Raw genomic sequence first — 25,000 nt, 5'->3', positions numbered from 1 at the left:
TTTAAAGCGCAATAAATCTCTTTTATAGTTATCAACTCGTGTATTTACCTTATTTATCATGTCCTGTGATGTGTCCATGGATAAAGTTTCTTGATGTTCAAGTTCACACGCTGCACGTTCCTTCCTTACTCTGGCCAGATCAGAGGAGACTTCACCGATCACCAAAATCATCAGATCCAATGAGCACCTGTTGAGGACCCCTATCCACTTCTTGCAAAATTCGGGGTTTGTCCTTCCAATTGTCGGTACGTTCCGAATCCGGAACCCCCTCGGGATCCTCTTCTCACGATAGTAATCGGAAAGGAATAGCCCGTGGAGGTCCAAATCGATCTCCCGTTGTTTCAATCGGGTAAGCTCATCGCATATATCCTTAAGTGTGTTACAAGCCGGCAATTCACTCTGCGAAGTCTGCCACAATACTTGTTCGGCGTCTGCCTCTGTCACGTGCCAGGTCTCGGCAAATCCCGCGAGCGTGATTGGACACTCAGCCGGTGTGTCCATCGCGGTATATGTGTGTATATATATATATATATATATGTGTATATATATATATATATATATATATATATATATATATATATATATATATATATATATATATATATATATAACTCTTTCTGAAGCATTTACAATTTGCCTCAGAGGGGGTGTTTTTCTGGCAACCACCCTACACTCAGACTCAGAGTTCTAATGAACAGCCTTTGTATGCTACTTAAGGATGTGTCTGCCTTTCCCATCAGCCCATGCTCTTAAAGGCACATTTAGCTACAATAAAAGTTGAAACTATTAACAAGAAAATACATTTATATAAATATACATTTTGCTTTCTATTTCCCTAGAAAAGGAACTTACAATCTTATTACACAACAAAAAACAACACATTTTGTTTAAATATTACCTGCTGCAGATTTTACCAATTGCTAATTAAACTCAGAACATGTATCCTGCACACACACCCAGTGCTAAGGGTTTTCTCACATTATACCGAATGGGAACAGATACACTTAGTAAATAACAGTTTTAATGATTTTTGTAATTCTGGATAAAATATGGAAAGCATGGTCTGCATAGGGAAAAATTGGACAGAAAAGGTTTGCTGGCCAGAGAAAGGGAAAAGGTGTTTATACTAAATACAGTGGTGTGAAAAACTATTTGCCCCCTTCCTGATTTCTTATTCTTTTGCATGTTTGTCTCACAAAATGTTTCTGATCATCAAACACATTTAACTATTAGTCAAAGATAACACAAGTAAACACAAAATGCAGTTTTTAAATGAGGGTTTTTATTATTTAGGGAGAAAAGAAATCCAAACCTGTGTGAAAAAGTAATTGCCCCCTGAACCTAATAACTGGTTGGGCCACCCTTAGCAGCAATAACTGCAATCAAGCGTTTGCGATAACTTGCAACAAGTCTTTTACAGCGCTCTGGAGGAATTTTGGCCCACTCATCTTTGCAGAATTGTTGTAATTCTGCTTTATTTGAGGGTTTTCTAGCATGAACCGCCTTTTTAAGGTCATGCCACAACATCTCAATAGGATTCAGGTCAGGACTTTGACTAGGCCACTCCAAAGTCTTCATTTTGTTTTTCTTCAGCCATTCAGAGGTGGATTTGCTGGTGTGTTTTGGGTCATTGTCCTGCTGCAGCACCCAAGATCGCTTCAGCTTGAGTTGACGAACAGATGGCCGGATATTCTCCTTCAGGATTTTTTGATAGACAGTAGAATTCATGGTTCCATCTATCACAGCAAGTCTTCCAGGTCCTGAAGCAGCAAAACAAACCCAGACCATCACACTACCACCACCATATTTTACTGTTGGTATGATGTTCTTTTTCTGAAATGCTGTGTTACTTTTACGCCAGATGTAACGGGACGCGCACCTTCCAAAAAGTTCAACTTTTGTCTCGTCGGTCCACAAGGTATTTTCCCAAAAGTCTTGGCAATCATTGAGATGTCTTTTAGCAAAATTGAGATGAGCCTTAATGTTCTTTTTGCTTAAAAGTGGTTTGCGCCGTTTTTGCCCAGTCTCTTTCTTATGGTGGAGTCGTGAACACTGACCTTAATTGAGGCAAGTGAGGCCTGCAGTTCTTTAGATGTCCTGGGGTCTTTTGTGGCCTCTCGGATGAGTTGTCTCTGCGCTCTTGGGGTAATTTTGGTCGGCCGGCCACTCCTGGGAAGGTTCACCACTGTTCCGTGTTTTTGCCATTTGTGGATAATGGCTCTCACTGTGGTTCGCTGGAGTCCCAAAGCTTTAGAAATGGCTTTATAACCTTTGAAATTGAACTCAGGTGTGATAAACCACAGTTAAGTTATTTTTTAACAAGGGGGGCAATCACTTTTTCACACAGGCCCATGTAGATTTGGAGTTTTTTTCTCCCTTAATAACGTAAACCTTCATTTAAAAACTGCATTTTGTGTTCAATTATGTTATCTTTGACTAATAGTTAACGGTTTTTGTTGAGCAAAAACATTTAAGTGTGACAAACATGCAAAAGAATAAGAAATCAGGCAAATAGTTTTTCACACCACTGTATACAGGCAGAAAAAATAAATCGCTGTGCATATCCTGACAGGGGAAAATGCCATCAAGACTCCAAACTGGCAATCGGACCAGTTCCTGGATCAATCTATATATAGTTAATAATGTGAATAAAATTACCAATAATTTTCATGCCCATATAAAGCACAGGGCTCAAGGACACCAAGCCTATTTTACCATTATGACTGATTTGAGAGGTAAAAACATTTAATAACCATCCACTAGGATACACTACTTTATGATTACATACTAAGGTATGTGCTATATCCAGATGTATAAAAGAAAATGCAATATAATCTGTGTAGTCGTTTTCCAGTATGCAGTATATTTACTCAGCAGACAAAAGGCATCTGTTCATTTCTGTTGGGTGGCTGCAAATAAGCAAAGAAAAGCTTAAAAGAAATTCAGAAGATCACATACTTTGTCCACTGAACCAGAGAAAATGTAGCATTTTCATGTCCATCTCTGTAAGCCTTGCAGGAACAGCAACAATGGTTCTTTGTGCTACTGTTGAGTATCCTTCAGCAACTATACATATCATGTATCATTAAATAGTGAGATTAAGAAGATAAACACCCCACTTTGGCCAGAGTCTTCATAGTTAATTTGATGTAAAAGATTTAAGTTGACTGTATGCATGCATTTTTGGCCATCAACCAATAAAGCTAAGTAGATAAATGTTTTTTTCCGTATAATTCATGTTATTATGTTTGAACATTTATATGAAAATAATGTAAAAAGTTAAAAACTAAATATACAGCATAAGTCTGCTTGATAAATGATACATTGCATGTACTTTCCTCTAAGTACATTAGGGGACATTATAGACAAATAGCAGGGGACCTTTTTATCCATAAAGACCCATAAAGATCATCGTGCCAGACGCCACCCATTCAGACTAGAAGAAAAGGACTTTCATTTGAAGCAACGTAGGTGGTTCTTTACAGTGAGGTCAGTGAGGTTGTGAAATGCACTGCCGGGTGATGTTGTGATGGATGTTTCTGTTAATGCCTTTAAGAGTGGCTTGGATGATTTCTTGAATAGAAATAATATCAAAGGCTATTGTGATACTGAATTCTATAGTTAGTATAGATATGGGTATATATAACTTCATCATTTATTTATATAGCGCTGTCAAGATACGCAGTGCTTAACATAATAACTTATGTGAAAGTATGGAGGGGTTGAACTTGATGGACTTTGTCTTTTTTCAACCCGATTTGTTGATATAGTTCATAATTCTTAAAAGTGTGTTTGTAATAGGGATGCACCAAATCCAGGATTCGGTTCGGGATTCAGCCAGGATCTGGCCTTTTTCAGCTGGATTTCGATTCAGCCGAATCCTTTTGCCAGGGCGAACCAAATCTGAATCCTAATATGCATATGCAAATTAGGGACGTGGAGGGAAATCGGGTGACTTTTTGCCACACAACAAGGAAGTAAAAAATGTTTGGATTTGGTATTCGGCCTAATCTTTCGTGAAGGATTCAGGGGTTCGGCCGAATCAAAAATAGTGGATTCGGTGCATTCCTAGTTTGTAACAACAATAATGTTATATGTTTGGAACTACCAAACAACTCAGTGTTAGCAAAAAAGTTTTGGTATATAATCGTTTGTAATTTTACAGCTACTATGACCTTTTATTATTTCTAGACAGGAATAATCTATACAATAAAGTGTAGGGAAGGAAAAGCAAATATGTCTGTATGTATAACAAGACATATTTGTAATAGATACAGGGAGTCTATACTGCCACTTTATAAGTTCATTCACTTTTGGAGGTTTATTTTAAAATAAGAACTCTCTAGATAACAATAATTATTCATTGTGAAGCTTATAACAGTATCAATTCATGAGCAGGGTCGGACTGGCCTGCTGGGGGACTGTGAAAAAACTTGGTGGGCCCCTATGCCCTTTCTGTGGTTCATTTTCCATAATATTTAATTTTGTCCCATGCGGTGGGCCCCACTAAAGTGAAACACTCTGGCAGTGTGCTTGGCACTGTGGGCCCACTGCCGGCATCTGTCACTCTGCTTCCGCCCTAAGTTCAAGGATGGCGTACCTTCGGCCTGCTATTAAAACCTGCTACCTACAGGATGCGTCCCGACAGCAAGCTGGCAGCTCCATAGACGGCAAAAGAGCTGCAGCGTCAAATTACAGGCTCACTGCTCGTTATTTGAATGTCGCGCCCATACATTCTAGGTACTGTCGTTGAGGTGCGGGAGAGGAATTCTCCATGCCGGTCTCTATCTAGACTCCAGAAACTGTGTGGCTGCTTTCCAAATTCCAACCCCCCAATCAGAGCAGCAAGAAGACTACCAGTAAGAACTCCAGCTTGATTTATTTATCGCTCAGTCTGCCTGGCTGTATTTATTTAGGGTTTAAATCTTTCCTCGATGTCATTTGCCATTGCCTCTGTGTTCAGGGGTATAGTTTGTAAATCTGACACTGTCATTCTGTTTTATATATGTATATTCTGTATTATATAGATACTGTATATAACATTGTTGTTTTTAACCTCTGAAATGAGAAACAAACCCTTAATAAAAAAAAACCCTACCCTACATAGACCCTCCTCCCCCCAGCCAATTTGCCCCTCCCCCGAGCAAATGCCCCTAACTCTTTACTTACCCCTCCCTGCAGATTTTGTCCAACGGAGTTCATGGGCGCCACCTTCTTCTCTCCGGTAATCATTGGAATGAGACCGGCGCTTCGGCAATTTTCTCGAGTTTCGGTACATGCTCAGTTGTCGCGAGACAGAAAATTGCTCCAACTGCGCATGCCCTGCTACGCCGGTCTCATTCCGAAGATTACCGAAGAGAAGAAAGAGTTAACTTGTATTATGTTATAGAATGCCCTATTCTTAGCAACTTTTCAATTGGTCTTCATTTCTTATTTTGTATAGTTTTAAAATTATTTGCTCTCTTCTTCTGACTTAAACCACTTCCTGGTTGCTAGGGTAATGTAGACCCTAGTAACCAGATCAGTGCTGAAATTCCAAACTGGAGAGTTGAACAAAATATTTTAATTTAATATTGTTATGGTCATTTCAGTTTCTTTTTTAAGAAAAATTTTAATTTTGATGTTTATTTGTAGCTGCTATTCTGTACTGGGGGGTGCGGGCCCTCAAGATGAGGTTTCCTGGTGGGCCCCAGGCACCCCAGTCCGACACTGTTCATGAGAATGTATTTAACTGCTTTGAGCAGTCTAACACCAATCTGTTTAAAGGGGAACTAAATCCTTAAAAACGCCATAGTTTATATAATGACCTTATGTTCTGATTATGTTCAATAGTGTATATGTTTATTTGACAAGCATGTATCGTGTGTGGGATAACTGAATATTGAAAGATTAGCTATTCATTTTTGTGTTAGAACCTACACTGTCAGAAATGCAGATTTCAGATAGTTGGAAATAAATACAAACCAATATTTAGAAGAAAAAACTTGTACAGGTATGAGACCTGTTATACAGAATGCTTTGTGTTTTCCAGATAAGGGGTCTTACCATAATTTGGCCTGCTAAAAAATCATGTAAAATGTAATAAACCCAAAAGTATTGTTTTGGCTCCAATAAGGATTAATGGTATTTAAGGCTCAAGTCCAAGGTATAAGATTATTATTACTGAGAAAAAGAAAATAATTTTTAAAATTTGAATGATTTGTTTAAAATCGGGTCTATGGGAAATGGCATTCCCGTAATATGGAGGTTACTGGATAACGGATCCCTGTAATTAGAATTAATAGTAACATAGAAACATTCAATTAATGATACTTTAGTGGCAAGAGCTAATCATTTTTTTTCTTTTAGGTACCCCATCCAGGGACTCTAAAATTGTCTCATTTACAAGAAGGGGTCTATACTATGCAGTTGACTGTGACTGACACATCAGGTCAGAAGAACTCAGACAATGTTTCTGTCAGTGTCCTTGCTGAGGAACCGCATGGAACAGGTGAATTATCAATTTATACTTAGAGGCTTATTAATCTACAGTCTAATTTTCGTGGTTTTAGAGGTTGTTGAAACCACAACTAAGCTCACTTTCTCTAAAACCACAAATGTCATGAAATTTATTAAAAAAATCGAAACTGAAACAGCAGTAACCCCCAATCCTTTTGCGAAAGATTCGGTCAAATACCGAACCAAATCCTAATTTGCATATGCAAATTAGGGGTGGGAAGGGGAAAACATTTTTTACTTCCTTGTTTTGTGACAAAAAGTCACCCGATTTCCCTCCCTGCCCCTAATTTGCATAATTAGGATTCCGTTCGGCCTGGCGGAAGGATTCAACCGAATCCGAATCGTGCTGATAAAGGCTGAATCCTGCTGATAAAGGCTGAATCCTGGCTAATTCCTGGATTCGATGCATCCCTAACAATAACTATGACTGTATTGTCGCACAGAAGTCAGCATCAAAAACACCTCTAAAACTACAAATCAAAGAAAGATCTTCCAGTTAACTTCAACATATTTTCTCTGAAGTATTGTCGTATTCGGAATTGTTGCAGTTTTGTTGCATATTAATTCCCAAAAAGGTGCACCTTTTTTTTCTGCGATTTTTTGGTGGCAAAAAAACGATCTGAAAAAGTCGTGGCTTTATAAATCAGCCCTTTACTGTTATCCAGCATTCCAGCATTTAAACGTGCAAAATCTTCCTCATACAAAGAAGAAATACAGGAATATAATACAGAAATACAAATACAGAAACAAATATGATCAATATTTTTTGTGTGGTACAAGAATTTATTTGTACATCCTTCTACATGTTCCTTATTTTAGAATGTACTGGAAAGTGCTCTCGTTACCAGTTTATCTGTGATGATGGCTGCTGTATTGATATTACATTGGCCTGTGATAGAGTGATCCAGTGTCCTGATGGTTCTGACGAAGCTTTCTGTCAAAACTGTGAGTTATTTCGTTCTCACTAAAACTGATCTCCAGCTCTCACCATGTTTTTTCACAAAATGCTTTCAGCTTGTGAACAGTGTAGCAATCTCCAAGCAAAGTAATGCAACCTTTCAGGTAAAAGTAAACCACATTTATGTCACAAAGGCATCATTACAGCAACTTGTCGGACCATATTGTTCCTTTATCAAACTGGAAAAGTACCTGCTTAAGGGATCCTGTCATCGGAAAACATGTTTTTTTCAAAACGCATTAGTTAATAGTGCTACTCCAGCAGAATTCTGCACTGAAATCCATTTCTCAAAAGAGCAAACAGATTTTTTTTTATATTCAATTTTGAAATCTGACATGGGGCTAGAAATTCTGTCAATTTCCCAGCTGCCCCCAGTCATGTAACTTGTGCCTGCACTTTAGGAGAGAAATGCTTTCTGGCAGGCTGCTGTTTTTCCTTCTCAATGTAACTGAATGTGTCTCAGTGGGACATGGGTTTTTACTATTGAGTGCTGTTCTTAGATCTAGCAAACAGCTGTTATATTGTGTTAGGGAGCTGCTATCTGGTTACCTTCCCATTGTTCTTTTTTTTGGCTGCTGGGGGGGAAAAGGGAGGGGGGTGATATCACTCTAACTTGCAGTACAGCAGTAAAGAGTGATTGAAGTTTATTTTTTTCCCATGACAGTATCCCTTTAATAAAGGACTTACGTGGTCCAAATGTTGCTGTAATGATGCCATTGTGAAAATAAAGGCAGTTTTATTTAGCCCGGAGTAAGGGTTGCCACCACATTGCTAAATCATGGCAGGGGGATGGAGTGGTGACTTTTCAGGGAGTGGGCCAGTGTTATGATGGGTGGTGACATTTTGGGGGCGGGTCTGTGACATAGGGGTGGGGCTATGACACAACAATCAGTGATTATCTGCTTATGATTTACTTCAGGGTCCTGTCCGGATTAATTTGGAAATCCGGACAGGCAGTTTTTTCTAGCCCTTCTGAAAACTGACTGTCCAGGTAAAAACCGAACAGGTAGCAACCCTACCCGGAGTGCTGCAGTAGTTTACTTTTGTAGTTATTTATTTCTCAAACCATCATTCTTTGTACTTTGATATGTTACTGTATGTATGGCTTGAAAAACATTGAATTTAGGAAAGCTTGATTTTGGACCCATTTTCTTGATAGATAGTGTAGCGAATGATTAACCACACCATTGCAGTAACAAATAAAACTTTATATAAATGGAAAAAGGCAGAGTAAAACACAATTTATATATCAATAACCCCTGCCCTGGGGAACCCGTGTGGCAGTCCAACCCTGGCACAGTCCTTACCAGACAAAGTCCCAAACTCCACTCCACAGTATCTTTTATCCAAGAGCTCTTAGCTTTCCCTAGTTAGCGCTACCTGCCCAAATGCCTCTCCTGATGGAAATAGGTAGTTGCTCCCACATAGCAGGCACAAGGCCAACACCTGTCTTAACACAGGGGACACACGCTGGAGCCGTTCCAATAACTTTACCTCAGGCAGAACACTCACCGAGGGCTCACACAGAGCCGGTACCGGCAATATCCTTTCCTCAGGCAGAACATCCCTCCATGGTCAAGCTCCCCAGGCTTGGAGAACTGAACCCCAAGCCCTCCACTTTCCTCTCAATTACTAAGGCCCCTACATATTTGCTACAGTCCCTGCACTCCCAACTGGAGTGAAAACAGGAAGTAGACACCCTGAGCACATGGCAGCTCAGCTATTTGAAGAAATGGCTAAACCTGAAATCTGCCAGGGCACACTGCACAGGGACAAAAGTACTCTCCCTCCCAACACTAGGGGATTTCCAACCACGTGGGGTTTTCTCAGACCATTGGGGAACATAACCCTATGAATCCCTACATGTTTTTGTGCTATTTACTAAAGTGTCTTTTGAATTTGCCTCTGCTTTATTTTCACCTCTGTTAGAAACTACTTTCTTTTTTAATATTTGTATAAGTTCTATGGTCAACAAACACCACTCACCAAGGTGATATTTAAATATATTTAATGTGTAAAAAATGTGTTACAGAATACATAAAAATTAACAGATACCTAGCCAGTCAAATGCTCTATTGACAGCCTACCAAAATAATATGTATGTATCAATATGTTGTATAAAAGTTTTGTGTATGTCTGTATTATGTGAGAGTCAGTGAGAGTCAGTGTGTGTCTGTGTGTGTGTCTGTATGTGTGTCCAGTGTGAGAGAGAGCAAACTTCTCTTTGTCCAGGGATATATTCAAAACCTGTGGGATACACCTCCCCCAGCCTACCCATAAATTCCATATGTTAATTGTAACCTAATCCCTCCAGATTTGAGGAACAAATGGAGTATGGGAACCAGTGTGTGAAAGATGTGTGAATGACAAGTCATGAGTGCACAAATGAAACATATTCAAACTTAATCAGTACTGGAATATAACCATTTTTCCAATACCCAATATTTAACAAATCCCCCTTTGCACATTTGACTTGCCAAGAACATATTATCCCATAGTCCTTGAAACTACATCCCAAAAGACATCCAGAAATATTTTCATATTTCCAAAGTCTGATGCAAATAACATAACATAATTGATTTAATATCATGTAATGAGATGGTAAGTAGTGATAGTTCACCAGAATTAAAAAATATCCTATCTATATTCTAAAGTTGGTTCCATTCTCTAGTTATTCAGACATGTCCTCCTGATATGGATTTAAAAATCTTTCATTACAGCCTTTACGCATATCAGTGTTTAGTTGTAGTTGACATTGAATTCTTTATCACACCTTTCACGATCTTGCAATAAAATGTGTCCACAAACATCAAAAATTGAAAATTAAGAGCTAAGTACTCTGTTCTGGGAGTCACAAAGTTACAGTCATTTCATTTCTTTTGTAACACAATATATGGCAAACATTCCTCCTGTGATTGATGCCAGATGTGTCTATGCAGTGGCTTCCTACGACCCTTTGGTCCAGTTGGGTCTGGCAGATGTAAGCCTTGACTTCCTTAGTTGATCAATCACGAATCATCTGTATAGAATCAGGGAATTGCACCAGTACATGTATTATCAATGCCATTTTTAAGGCCCCTGGTCACTTTGCAGTTACCCTGATACAGAACAATCATATTTTAGTCCATACAGTGTGAAACGAAGGTGTGACTTGAATAAGCAATAAACACCAGTCTTTGGCAGGCTCTTGGAAAACTGCAGACTTTCAGTAATGGAACCAGACAAAGGCAAATTTAAAAAGATTGAGACACTTTGTAAAAAGTTCTTATATTTCAGAATGAAAATAATTTTTCATGAAATTATTGATATCCTTCAGTTCAGTCATCCTGAATCACAGTCTGTATTACAAACCGCTTTACTTCTGGAACCTGCACTTCTCCTTGAACGATGGTGTTCCTCTTCCATTGTCGATTGTCTCTTCCATAGTCTCACAGAATTTCATCCATCTCGATCTATAGCTAGTGCAAAAACTGCACTTATTTATTTAATCTAAACTACTATCACTGTCTTACATGCCATTCTCATGAATATGATATTACACTGTATATTAAATACATCTCACATTCAAATAATGTCCTCCACAGTGAAATCACTTAAACCTTTTGTGAATGCATAAAAACAAAATATTAACAAACATAAACTATGTATTCACATTCCCAATGGATAAAAAAAAACATTCATATGAGTCTATATAAAAACTAGTTGTCCATTTTAACCTTTCCTTAAAAATGTTGTAAACAATATCTAAATCCTGGTTTCGGTATAATTACATGTGAAGGGAAACTTTATTAATATGTGTATTTAATTAATTCCTAACTTTAATTTTACTTTGCACAGCAGATATATTAGACATGGAAACAAACAGTTCTCCTATTTTTGCAAATAGTGGTGAGAATATACATTGTCCTATAAATATCATGTTTGTAAGAAGCAAAGTTAATTGTTTTCTCTGATGAAAGAAAGCACTTTACTGTTATCTTGAGTTCTTCTTGTTTTCCTTCATGTTTATAAGAATGGAGTCAAAACTAATTCAGAACACGTGTCATAAAAAAAACATATGTCCCACAGTTCTCATGCGCTTTAATTACCAAAGGTCAACTATGTGACCTCATGTCATTTGATGTCAAAACCCATCTGTTCAAGCCATTCTTAAAACTAAAGGTATCCAACCAATAAATCAGATATCTGTTATTAAAGCAAATAACTGTACATAGTCAAAATAAGTGTATTCCATTTTGTAGACCACCTTAAACATCAGTCATAGTTAGATGTATCCTCAAGAACACTTAAATGATATCCATGTATGATATTAGAGTTGTATGTTCAAATAAAGTGCTATTCCCAGCATTTGCCTCATGCTTTAATAAATCCTGTCTGCATAAAAGTTGACCGTTGTTCAAATAACACATCTTAGAAATATACCTCAAGGATGACATTTCTATAAAACTATCTTTCTAGATACATTTCGTACTTAAATTATTTAATCCCTTGCTGAACTACTCATCTCTGCAGGAAACCAGTTCAAGGTTTTGACTACAATGATATTAATACTACAGTAGTATGGTTCTATAGGTTAGATTTCTGACAATTTCAGAACAAAGGCTCATGGACATTACTTTTTCCCTGTTATGAATAAAAAACAATTCTAAGCTTGAATTCATATATCACAACAATAGGATTAACCAAACCTAAACTTATATATTTACAGTTGATAATCTTTCAAAAGAAAAAGTTATTATTAATAATAATGGATCCATATTCATCACTTTCATGGTTATTAAACATATACATCTTACAATATATCTTTGACAGTTTCAAATATTTTATCACATGACTGGCCAGGTCATATAATAATCCAAACTATCAAAGGTTTATAAGATGTATATAGAGTACTCTTTCAATTGCTTTTCCTTATCCTAATTATCAATACGTACGTTATCATGTATGTTTATCAAAAAAAAAAATTGCCAATTCATTGACCTGCGCAGGATTTCCATATGTGCACCTAAAAAAATAAAAGTTATGCATAGTGTAGTCAACTAAGACCAAATTAGTTAATGTGAAAGTTTATTACATTACTACCATGCAAACATGCTCATGTTAGTTTTTACATTTTCCAATGTAAAAATTATTTTCACACAAATCTACATATCATGCACGCTTTCCCCCATTATGTACTACAAGAAAGCTTCTCATTTATATCCTCTTTATCCATGATGCTTTAATGTGGAAAAGGAATCCATATCCTACAATAATCATAACAAGTTAGAGCACATTTCATTTAACAAACAAAAAGTTACTGGTCTCAAAATTCTTTAGTCCTTCATGAAATGTATCTTTCCAACATTTACATATCCCAGGCCTAAGCTTTAGCCTTTACTTTCTTGTGAATCCCACTAGCAAATTCTTTTGTTCCCATGCTTCCTGCCTCACACTTAAATTTGTTATCTATTTATGTGAAAACATGTAAAACATACTAATCCCATTATATACTAAGATGTATTTAATCTTTTAGCTCTGTACTTATTCAGCAAAGATAAGTGAAATAATTGCATCATTGGCAAATATACCAAAAAATCACTGTAACTAGTGTCCCTGAATTTATTAGCAATTTACATGGAAATATAACACAGTATTTAGGAAATAAGATTTGTCTATCTGCCCCCCTTTTATACTGTAGACATATGTTCATTACATAAACACCATGTTCTGGTTGAACAGTAAATCACTCAGTGGTGTAACCTGAGTATTACCATTGTGCCCTTTAGAGCCAAATCTTACGAGTTAGAATATTCAATGTATAGATTTATAATTTGGGAAAAACCAAGTCAACATCTAAACATTTGTGAATCTGATTTGATTATGAAACATCAATATCAGTCCCACTTGAACTTCTATGGATATTACTATTTAAGATATTTAGATCAGTGGAAGCAAAATATCCTCTTTGTTCTGGTAAAAAAAAAAAAACATAACATGACACCCAAGGATGGGGGTGGGTAGATTGGAATCCACACAGGAAAACAGTGCTGGTGCCACAATGCACCAAATTGATTTGAAACTTACAAAAAATCATTCTCAACTTTCCTTTAAATCTTCCCAGTCTTTCTTATAACCAATACAACATTTGGTTATAAATTATAAAAAGTTACCTTCTAACGTTTAGGCTATATACAAAATATAGCTCTACAGACAAAATAGCTATTTAATAATCTTAACCTGGCATTAGTCTAAAGAGGGAGTTGGGAGTAGAAGATATTCTACAGTATAAAACAGTTAATACATATTAAACTTCACTTTTCCTGCTATATAGTGAAAAAAATTACGATCATTACTGCATATTTCCATGTAAATATTACTTTCTTAAAAATTGTATCCAATCATATTTATTTACTCACACTTTCTCAAACCTTTAAAGAATAAGTACTAACATTTCTCTAGCCCTATTCAGTAATTATTCCTTGTTTTCATTAACAAAGAGTAACTCCTTTTGTCTTCAGCCCTAGGTCTTTTGTAAGGACAGACTGGTCTGTCTATGGAACATTGGGAGTGGCCATTCTGTGCATCTAGTTGCTTTGCCTGCACTTTCTCTTGTATAATTCCAGAATCTTTATCAACCTTAAAGGAGAAGGAAAGGTTAAAACTAAGTAAGCTTTATCAGAAAGGTCCATCTAAATATACCAGTAAACCCCCAAAGTGGTGCTGCTCTGAGTCCCCTGTCAAAAGAAACACTGCATTTCTTTCCTTCTATTGTGTACACATGGGCTTCTGTATCAGACTTCCTGCCCTCAGCTTAAACCTCATTGCCCTGGGCAAGAGCATGCTCAGTTTGCTCCTCTCCTCTCCCCCCACCCCTCCCTTCTCTACTGTAATCTAAGCCCAGAGCAGGGAGAGACTCAGGCAGGAAGTGATGTCACACCACATTAATACTGCAGCTCCTATCCTAAACAAACAGAGAGTTTCTAGAGCTTTTTACTCAGGTATGGTAAAACATTCTACAGAATAAATATAGCATTCTAGCTTGCACTATTGCAGCTAATCTATTGGCAATAAAATGCCTCCGTAGCTTTCCTTCTCCTTTAAATTGTTTCATAGATTTTCTACGTAAAAAACATTTCCTAAATAGATGACCTAATTTCCCACAAAAAAAACAATAAGCCTTCTTATGTGGTTTCATATCTGCTTCTTTTGTTTGGCATATTTCTCTGATCATATCACATCTGCAGTACAAGATGTCTCCTATACTTATCAATGTAAGTGGCTGCTTCTGTAAGAGTGTTAAACATTGAAGCACGGACAACAGCTCCTGTATCTAAGTATTGAAACTTCTTTACAAAAACACTCACCATTTCTTCAGGAACTTGATCTTCTTTAATACCCATAACCAGCCTGTACGCTTGCTCAAATATACCCATAAACACAAAGAGGTCATCGTCTATGGAGGTTTTCAGATCATTAAGCAGTGCAGTGTTAAAAAACTCTTCTCCATTAATTATATAATTAAGCTGCAAAAGCCTCTCCCTTCTAGAGCCATATATTAGATTCCCATATATATCAATCTCTGGCTCAGTCACTGGTATTGATAACCTATGGGAAATCTGTATTGGCACCCAAAGTTTAAACACTTTGTTCTTTTGTTCCTCCCTTAAATCATATTTCTCTATATGAGACTCAAATAAATCAGAAATCATGAGGACATTTAACTTGGGGTTGAAATGTGGAATCTCTTTCACAATTTTAAATAACTGTTTATTAATTTTTAATTGCAGTTTTGCCCTGTCATAGTCGTATTCTGGATTATTGAGATCCGGAACAAACATGGATCTCTGTTCCTTTGTAATAACCGAAACCTGGTTATTCCTTTGCAAAACTGACTCTATTTCTGACAGTCTAAGTTCATGCTTAGAAATTTCCTTAGCCAGACAGTCATGGCTAACTCTGTCACATTCTACTTCTCTCTTATCTGGAGCAGTAATCTTTTCTACATAATTTTCCTTCCTCTCTGAGCACATTAAAGTATTAAACGTTTTCACTATTAGCATTACATTCTGGATTTTATGTTTCAATCTGGAAAATGAAATATCTTTTCTCTCTACCAACACATTAGCATTCATACATTGAGTATACAGATCTGACCATATCTCTGCATCAGACATAACACTATGAGGGATATCAAACTTGAATTTGCTCTTATTAGCCAAATTATCAAGAAAATCCATACTCACCGGAAAGCAGAATCTTTCTCACTGCGTCCGCAATTATGTCAATTATGTCAATAATCTGACTAGGCCCGCCATTGTTAGAAACTACTGTCTTTTTTAATATTTGTATAAGTTCTATGGTCAACAAACACCACTCACCAAGGTGATATTTAAATATATTTAATGTGTAAAAAATGTGTTACAGAAAATACATAAAAATTAACAGATACCTAGCCAGTCAAATGCTCTATTGACAGCCTACCAAAATAATATGTATGTATCAATATGTTGTATAAAAGTTTTGTGGATGTCTGTATTATGTGAGAGTCAGTGAGAGTCAGTGTGTGTCTGTGTGTGTGTACAGTGTGAGAGAGAGCAAACTTCTCTTTGTCCAGGGATATATTCAAAACCTGTGGGATACACCTCCCCCAGCCTACCCATAAATTACATATGTTAATTGTAACCTAATCCCTCCAGACTTGAGGAAGAAATGGAGTATGGGAACCAGTGTGTGAAAGATGTGTGAATGACAAGTCATGAGTGCACAAATGAAACATATTCAAGCTTAATCAATACTGGAATATAACCATTTTTCCAATACCCAATATTTAACAACCTCAAAGTGTTAAGATGGCCATACAAGGGCTAATAAAAACTGCTTATTGATCTACGAATGAGGTCCTCTGAGGGGCCTGCCCAAACCCTATCAAGTGTAAATTGACCAGAAGTTGATTGGGTAGGTTTAAAAATCCCACCAGGACAGCATTGGTTCGCAAATGATCTTTCAGTGTATGTCTTGCCCTGAGGTGCATAAGCAAAATCTTTACAATATGTATTTTACATTATTAAGTGTACAAAATTGTTGATTTGAAATGCGACCAAAAGATATAGCTCAAATTACATCTTGTTGTATTTAATGTAGTTAACTCTGGACGGAAGACTGTAATTCATATTTCTGAAAGTACAGACAAGCATACAGGAACTGGAGTGGAACAAGAAATTAGGGAATACTTTCCAACAGAAAATGTCAGAACTGCTGAGAAAAAAATGTCATTGTCACTGGACATGGGAAAAAATTATTCACTTACTCAGGAACTGCGGCACAATATGCTTATTCAAGGTAAGTAGTTTATGCACAAATTTTGCTTGTCTCTATGATATGTTCATTACAACAATATCTACAATTGAAAAGTACAAAAAAATATTCTAGCAAAAAGAAAAAATAGTGACAGAGAATTGGAATATTAGTGCACTCCATTAGCAGAATTTACAAGCATTTTACCCCTTTCAATTTCAACCCCTTTTAGGCACATTTAGCAACATTCTGGTTTACATGGTTTTATAGGTTTAAGAAACCACAAGAAAACTCATATTATCTTTAACTACAAATGCCAAGTAATTTATTAAAACAGCCTAATATATACAGAAACTCTAAAGGGCAACCCCTTACTACAAATAACAAATCAATATATCCAAGGTACACTCCAAGAGACCAGAACAATTACAAGAGCCCCCCCAGGAGTCACCATATTAATAGGCTTTTGGCATCTTACCTAAGGTTAATTAAACCTAGCCTGTGAAGAATGGCAGATAAACTCAGAATTTGTTTTCTATGAACATGTAAAACTATGTACACCTTATTTAGTTTTGTTCTTCTTTCTTTGTTTTTATTTTCCTTTTCTTTGACTCAATATATGTACTATTAATAATCATTATGAACCATTAATTGGATGCACAGAATGTCCAAGAAATGTTGTACATATTTGAAAATCTAATAAAAACATTTAAACAAAACAGCCTAATAAAAAAGCAGATATACTAACTAATCAGAATACTAATATGAAAACCTGATAATTCTACCTAGGATAGGTAAAAACAAATCAATGTTTTGTCACTGATTTTTAATAAAAAACATGATTTTGTATAATTAAAAGCATAGGCAGAATGCACTTTCAGTACAAGGTCCTGGGGTTTTACAGATAAGGGGTATTTCCGTATTATGGATCTGAAACCCAATAGGATTGTATTGCCTCCATTAAGGATTAATTATATGTTAGTTAGGACCAAGTAGAAGGTAATGCATTATTATTTAACCAGACTAACATTCAAAGAATAAGCCTAAAGTTGGGTATGGTGGTTATATATACTCATGTGGGTGGAAGAATTGGAACAAGCTTTAAAGAGAAATACAGAAGTAATTGGAAAATTACCAGCTGCATAATTGTATAAGCAGTTCTCATGAGCTGCATAGTAAGATACTTTTAGCTTCCCTAATGTTCCTAGCCTCCTAGCTTGAGATAACTAAAACATGAAGGATAGATATTTTACAGTTAGTCATTATAAAGGTGTGTAAATTGTTTTACACATCTTTATAGAGGTTTAAAATAAGTGATATTTATAAAGCTGTGCATTTCTATGCACCTCTATGCTGATGATACTCAGATCTACAGTGGTGTGAAAAACTATTTGCCCCCTTCCTGATTTCTTATTCTTTTGCATGTTTGTCACACAAAATGTTTCTGATCATCAAACACATTTAACTATTAGTCAAAGAAAACACAAGTAAACACAAAATGCAGTTTTTAAATGAGGGTTTTTATTATTTAGGGAGAAAAGAAATCCAAACCTGTGTGAAAAAGTAATTGCCCCCTGAACCTAATAACTGGTTGGGCCACCCTTAGCAGCAATCAGAGAAGAGATGGGCAGCACTCCAGGATAAAGTAAAAATTGCCTTTATTTACATACAGCAGGGCAGCATAGCAACGTTTCGAGCCTCGCACGGCTCTTTGTCAAGCTAGCATATCATTATACAGCACCTCCTTTTTATACACTGTTATCATAGCACCCTCTAGTGGGGCTGCACCAGAGTAACAAAATATAAAACATTGTTTCACTTATCTGACAATATGTCAATTAGTAGTCCCATTTCAGAGAAAGTAGCAAAGTGTATCCGCAGATAAACTGTAAAAAAGGAGAACATTAAAACCATATTAAAACATTATAAATAATTATCTAAAAACAGGAGATAAATCATATTCCAGATTGAGCGCATTCGGTGCTAGGGTATCCAATTTTCTAATCCACCAAGCCTCTTTGTACAATAGTTTTTTAACCTGGTTACCCCCTCTTCTCAACTTCGGGACAGCATCCAAAATCTGGAACTTTAGTTGTGATACCGTATGTCCCAATTCCATAAAATGTTTGGCGACCGGCTGGTCCATCCTTTTGCATTTTATGGATGATTTATGCTCCCTTATCCTATCTCTGGCCATACGTGAGGTTTGTCCCACATAAACCAAGCCACAAGGGCACTTTATCGCATAGACCACAAATGTGGTAGTGCATGAATAATGGCCAGAGATAGGAATAGGGATACCACTTCTCGGGTGGTGAATAACCTCTCCCTTTTGTATGTTACTACAACAATTACACGAGCAACAGGCAAACGTGCCCTTCTTTACTGGACGCAGCACTGTCTGTCTGTTCTCTTTTCCTGAACCCATGTCCGCCTTCACTAACATGGAGCCTATAGCCCGGGCCTTTCTATACGACATGACAGGTGGATTCTGAAAAGCAGGGATTTCTCCCAAATTAGTTTTTAGGATACCCCAGTGGTTTCTAATAATTTTACCAATATTGTCGCTCAGTGTATTATAAACCAAAATAAAGGGTATTCTGGCGTGATTTTCTTTCTCTCTTTTCTTTAAAAGCTGCTCCCTTTCAACCTTCTCCACTTCCCCTCTTTGACCTTCCACCACAGTCCTGGGATAATGTCTAGAAAGAAATTTCTCAGACATTTCATCCATTCTTACTTTTGACAACTTCTCATCCGAGACTATCCGTTTTACTCGTGTAAACTATGATTTGGGTAGAGATCTTTTGATCTGTGGTGGATGGAAAGAGGAGAAATGAAGCAGAGTATTTTTATCCGTTTCTTTAGTAAATAAATCTCTATGCAATATACTATCTCCCACATATACTCTGGTGTCAAGGAAAGCAATCTCCTGTGGATCTATATGTACAGTAAACTTGATATGTGAGCATGCAGAGTTAATTTCCCTATGAAATTGTTCTAAGGACAAACGTGGCCCCTCCCATATTACGAATACGTCATCTATATAGCGTAGCCATTTTATACAGTGTTTCTTGAACAACTGATTAGCATATATGAACTTTTCTTCAAATTTACCCATAAATATATTCGCATATGAAGGAGCCACGTTTGATCCCATGGCCGTCCCTTTCAGTTGCAAAAAGAATTCATCTCTGAACATAAAGTAGTTCCACCCTTAGCAGCAATAACTGCAATCAAGCGTTTGCGATAACTTGCAACGAGTCTTTTACAGCGCTCTGGAGGAATTTTGGCCCACTCATCTTTGCAGAATTGTTGTAATTCAGCTTTATTTGAGGGTTTTCTAGCATGAACCGCCTTTTTAAGGTCATGCCACAACATCTCAATAGGATTCAGGTCAGGACTTTGACTAGGCCACTCCAAAGTCTTCATTTTGTTTTTCTTCAGCCATTCAGAGGTGGATTTGCTGGTGTGTTTTGGGTCATTGTCCTGCTGCAGCACCCAAGATCGCTTCAGCTTGAGTTGACGAACAGATGGCCGGACATTCTCCTTTAGGATTTTTTGGTAGACAGTAGAAAATCATGGTTCCATCTATCACAGCAAGTCTTCCAGGTCCTGAAGCAGCAAAACAACCCCAGACCATCACACTACCACCACCATATTTTACTGTTGGTATGATGTTCTTTTTCTGAAATGCTGTGTTACTTTTACGCCAGATGTAACGGGACGCGCACCTTCCAAAAAGTTCAACTTTTGTCTCGTCGGTCCACAAGGTATTTTCCCAAAAGTCTTGGCAATCATTGAGATGTTTTTTAGCAAAATTGAGACGAGCCTTAATGTTCTTTTTGCTTAAAAGTGGTTTGCGCCTTGGAAATCTGCCATGAAGGCCGTTTTTGCCCAGTCTCTTTCTTATGGTGGAGTCGTGAACACTGACCTTAATTGAGGCAAGTGAGGCCTGCAGTTCTTTGGATGTTGTCCTGGGGTCTTTTGTGGCCTCTCGGATGAGTTGTCTCTGCGCTCTTGGGGTAATTTTGGTCGGCCGGCCACTCCTGGGAAGGTTCACCACTGTTCCATGTTTTTGCCATTTGTGGATAAAGGCTCTCACTGTGGTTCACTGGAGTCCCAAAGCTTTAGAAATGGCTTTATAACCTTTGAAATTGAACTCAGGTGTGATAAACCACAGTTAAGTTATTTTTTAACAAGGGGGGCAATCACTTTTTCACATTTTCACGTTTTTTTCTCCCTTAATAACGTAAACCTTCATTTAAAAACTGCATTTTGTGTTCAATTATGTTATCTTTGACTAATAGTTAACGGTTTTTGATGAGCAGAAACATTTAAGTGTGACAAACATGCAAAAGAATAAGAAATCAGGAAGGGGGCAAATAGTTTTTCACACCACTGTATCTCTCATCTCAACCCAGGACTCCTAACTCGCGTCTCCTCCTGCCTGTCCACTATCTCTGCCTGGATGTCACAACGCTACCTTAAATTAAACCTCTCTAAAACTGAAATGGTTCTCTTTCCTCCAACTAACACCAGTAACATCTCGGAAGTATCCATCATAGCTAACAATTCCACTACCACCCCCTTTTCCCAGGCCCCGTGCCTTGGGGTTATCCTAGATTCTGCCCTGTCATTCACTCCTCATATCCAGTCACTTATTAAATCATGTCACTTCCACCTAAGGAACATATCCAAAATACGATCATTTATCACCCAAGTTACGTCTAGACTACTGTAACTCTTTTTAATTGGCCTTCCCCTCCAAAGACTGTCACCTCTCCAGTCCATAATGAACACTGCTGCAAGGCTCATACACCTCAGCAACCGCTCCCCCTCTGCCACGCCATTCTATCAATCCCTGCACTGGCTTCCGCTACCTTTCAGAATCAAATTCAAATTAATGACCCTGACATTCAAAGCACTTCATAACTCTGCCCCACCCTACATCTCTGAACTCATCTCTATTTACTCACTCAACTGCTTACTACGCTCCTCTACTGACCTGCTTCTCAACTCTTCTCTCATTACCTCCTCGCATGCTTACATTCAAGACTTTGCAAGGGCTGCACCCCTCCCCTGGAACTCTCTCCCACAGTCTGTCCGATTTTCTCCCAACCTTTCTTCTTTAATCTCTTAAAACGCACTTCTTTCGAGAAGCCTACCCTCACTCTGCTTAACTACCAACATACAGTACCACATTTCTCACTTAATTCGATCTTGCCCACTCCCACACCTTGTTTATCACTCCCTTCCCATTAGAGTGTAAGCTCATTTGCATAGGGTCTTCCTCACCTTTTGTACCGGTATTGATTGTGATGTATGTTCTATGTATATAATTCATGTGATTTAGTTGTATTATCACATTAACTTTACAGTGCTACGCAATATAGTGGCGCTATATAAATACATGTTAATTATAATAATAATTTCTCTTTCTCCAGATTTTATATAGTTCATCACCATTTCCGAAACCATATAAAGCTGTGCATTTCTCTTTCTCCAGATTTTATACAGTTTATCACCATTTCGGAAACCAATAGTAAAAAAACAGTAAAGAGTTGAATTAGCCTGGTTTTTTTGGTGTCCTGGTTTTCCTTTACAGTATGGAAAATTACGTCTTTTAAGTGGCAATGGAAAAACTTCTAGTTTATCCATATAGTTTTGGAAGGGGTAGCAGTAAAAAGATTTCATATTTGTGCCCTAGTGTTGGGTTTATTTGTTACATATAGGGGATTGGTTCATATTGTGACCTTTGGTTGTAGCAGTTACCTTCTGTTCAGTAATCAAACAGCTGAGTTTACCAATATATATATATAACACACTTCTATGTAGTTCAATCTTTTCATCTAAATTAAACCTACCTACATTCTAGCTAATCCAGCAGAGGAAGCCAAAAAACATCAGTCGTCTCAAATTTGTGTTAAGAAAGGGGGAGAAAAAAATTCCTTTATTGCTCAATAGGACAATTGGACCTGTTTCTGGATCAGCTTTGTCCTGAGCTAATTTCATTAACAAATAAGTAATCAATACAGATTTACAAATATTGAACTTTTATGCCCCTCTACTACAAGTTGCATCTGCTGTTTTCCTAGTCTCCTAGTTTTGTTTTCATACCAACAAGTTTTATCACCTGATAGCAAAGTGAATGTGAGTCCTTGATCACAAGAAAGAATCACAGAATGTTCATGGTTTTGTAGTGTCAGTATCCAATCAAGTGTGATCTATAAATAAAATTTAAACATTAGGTGACCTGCATTGCAGCTGATCTGCTGCTCAGACATTGATTTGTTTTTCAGCCAAGAGGACTATGTCTATTTTTGGGGCTTTTGTCTCTATGTTCCTGCATACAGACTGTATCCTATAGATCCAGTTTAGATATCTATTTTTTTTGTTTAATGTAATTTTGCACTGTATTCCACATGTTTCCAAGTGAAGTAAATTTAAAGGAGAACTAAACCCTAAAAATTAATATGTCTAAAAATGCAATCATTTATATAATGAACTTATTGCACCAGTCTAAAGCTTCAGCTTCTCAATAGCAGCAATGATCAAGGATTTCAAACTTGTCACAGAGTGTCACCATCATGGAAAGTGTCACTCACGTGCTCAGTGGGCTCTGAGCAGCTGCTTAGGGCTAGTCCACACGGGGAGATAGCCCTGCGTTTGCGGTCGCGGCGACAAAGCGCCGCGCCAGTCGCCGCGACCGGTGCAGGCGACAGTTTTGTATGGGCGCCTATGTAAAAACGCCTGTGCTAACCACACGAGGCGATGCGCTTTTCAACAGTCGCCTGAAAAAGCCTGGCGAGGCATTTTCAGGCGACTGTTGAAAAGCGCATCGCCTCGTGTGGTTAGCACAGGCGTTTTTACATAGGCGCCCATACAAAACTGTCGCCTGCGCTGGTCGCGGCGACTGGCGCGGCGCTTTGTCGCCGCGACCGCAAACGCAAGGCTATCTCCCCGTGTGGAATAGCCCTTAGAATCTAAGCTTAGTAGTCGTTGCAAATTATCAAGCAGAAAATGAGGTTGGCCTGTAATATGAACTGATGCTACAGGGCTGATTATAAAAATTCTAATGCTAATTGCTCTGGTTTCTGTGCTGCCATGTGGTAATTATCTGTATGAATTACTAATCAGCCTTATATAGTGACATTTATTTTCTATATGTACTGTATATTTTGAGTCGGTCCCTAAGCCCAGTAACTGACAGCAGCACAGAGCATGTGCAGTGAACGAAGATTGGGAGCTACTGGGCATTTTCTGAATGCACTTATCATTACTGCTAAAGGGCTGTGGTTGCTTTGGGCTTGTACAGAATCCCAAAACATAATGTACAACATTTCTAGCCTACTTCTTTAGTTAATCTTTAGTTCTCCTTTAACAAGCAAGACAATGACCCATTGGGAAAATGTAAAAGTTTTATTTTTGCATTTCATTTAAACAGTACATCACAAATGAAAAAGTACTAATACCTTAATTCCCTTCCTGGGAACATCATCAAAGGCAACAAACTTCTGGTGCTACAACTGATGCTTTTTTAAAATTTTGTATGCAATATTAATATTAAATACTCCACTATTATATGATTGCATACTTTTTTACCACATCTAAAACATCTGAGCCAGTTAGTTACCTGAACTCTCTTTTTGAGTGTATCAAAGAGGCCTATGATTGAACAGCAGTCTCCACCCCTAGGAAACATGTACAGTCTAATAAGGACAGAATAAAAACAATAAAACATATTTATTTAAAATATTATTAAATATATTTTAAATATATTTAATTACTAAATACAGTAACCAAACAAAAACGAATACAGTTGAGTATAGGATCAGATCCTGTGATGGATGTTAATAATGTCAAATTTTTATACAAAGGCAAACCCAAAGTTATTAACCCAAAGTTAATGTTGTTAACTTCCAAAGGCAGTTGTAGTTGTCTGTGAGAACATGTATCATAGTACATAATAGTACAAATTCTCTTTTCTCAATCAGACAAAGATGGAGAGGGCAGGGAAAACTTCTTAAACTTAAAAGATGTTCCGCAAGGAAGTGGGCATCCAGTCCCAGAGACGGGTAAGTATGTTTTAAAGTTATTTGATATTTTAAAGTATATGCTGTGCACAGATGGGTTTTTTTTTACACAAATGTTTGATATAGTGAAATAAAAGAATGAGGTTTATTGAATCCGACATTTCGGTACCCAGGTCGTTTTGTTTAAGGTGTGCAGCCATATATATATATATATATATATATATATATATATATA

At 37.3% G+C, this 25,000-nt stretch overlaps 1 protein-coding gene across 2 annotated transcripts in view; it reads left to right on the top strand.

Moving 5' to 3' along the window:
• The window catches only part of LOC108716781 (low-density lipoprotein receptor-related protein 11), a 46,037-nt gene that overhangs the window by 17,364 nt on the left and 3,673 nt on the right, over positions 1-25,000 (top strand). For both annotated transcript variants that reach the window (XM_018263231.2, XM_018263232.2), the window contains 4 exons: positions 6,349-6,490; positions 7,318-7,443; positions 16,580-16,777; positions 24,727-24,807. In XM_018263231.2, coding sequence (XP_018118720.2) covers positions 6,349-6,490; positions 7,318-7,443; positions 16,580-16,777; positions 24,727-24,807 — 547 coding nt within the window. The remainder of the gene's footprint in view (positions 1-6,348; positions 6,491-7,317; positions 7,444-16,579; positions 16,778-24,726; positions 24,808-25,000) is intronic.

Source organism: Xenopus laevis, chromosome 5L (assembly GCF_017654675.1).
Source record: "Xenopus laevis strain J_2021 chromosome 5L, Xenopus_laevis_v10.1, whole genome shotgun sequence".
NCBI lineage: Eukaryota > Metazoa > Chordata > Amphibia > Anura > Pipidae > Xenopus > Xenopus laevis.
This window is presented reverse-complemented; position numbering and strand designations above follow the sequence as displayed.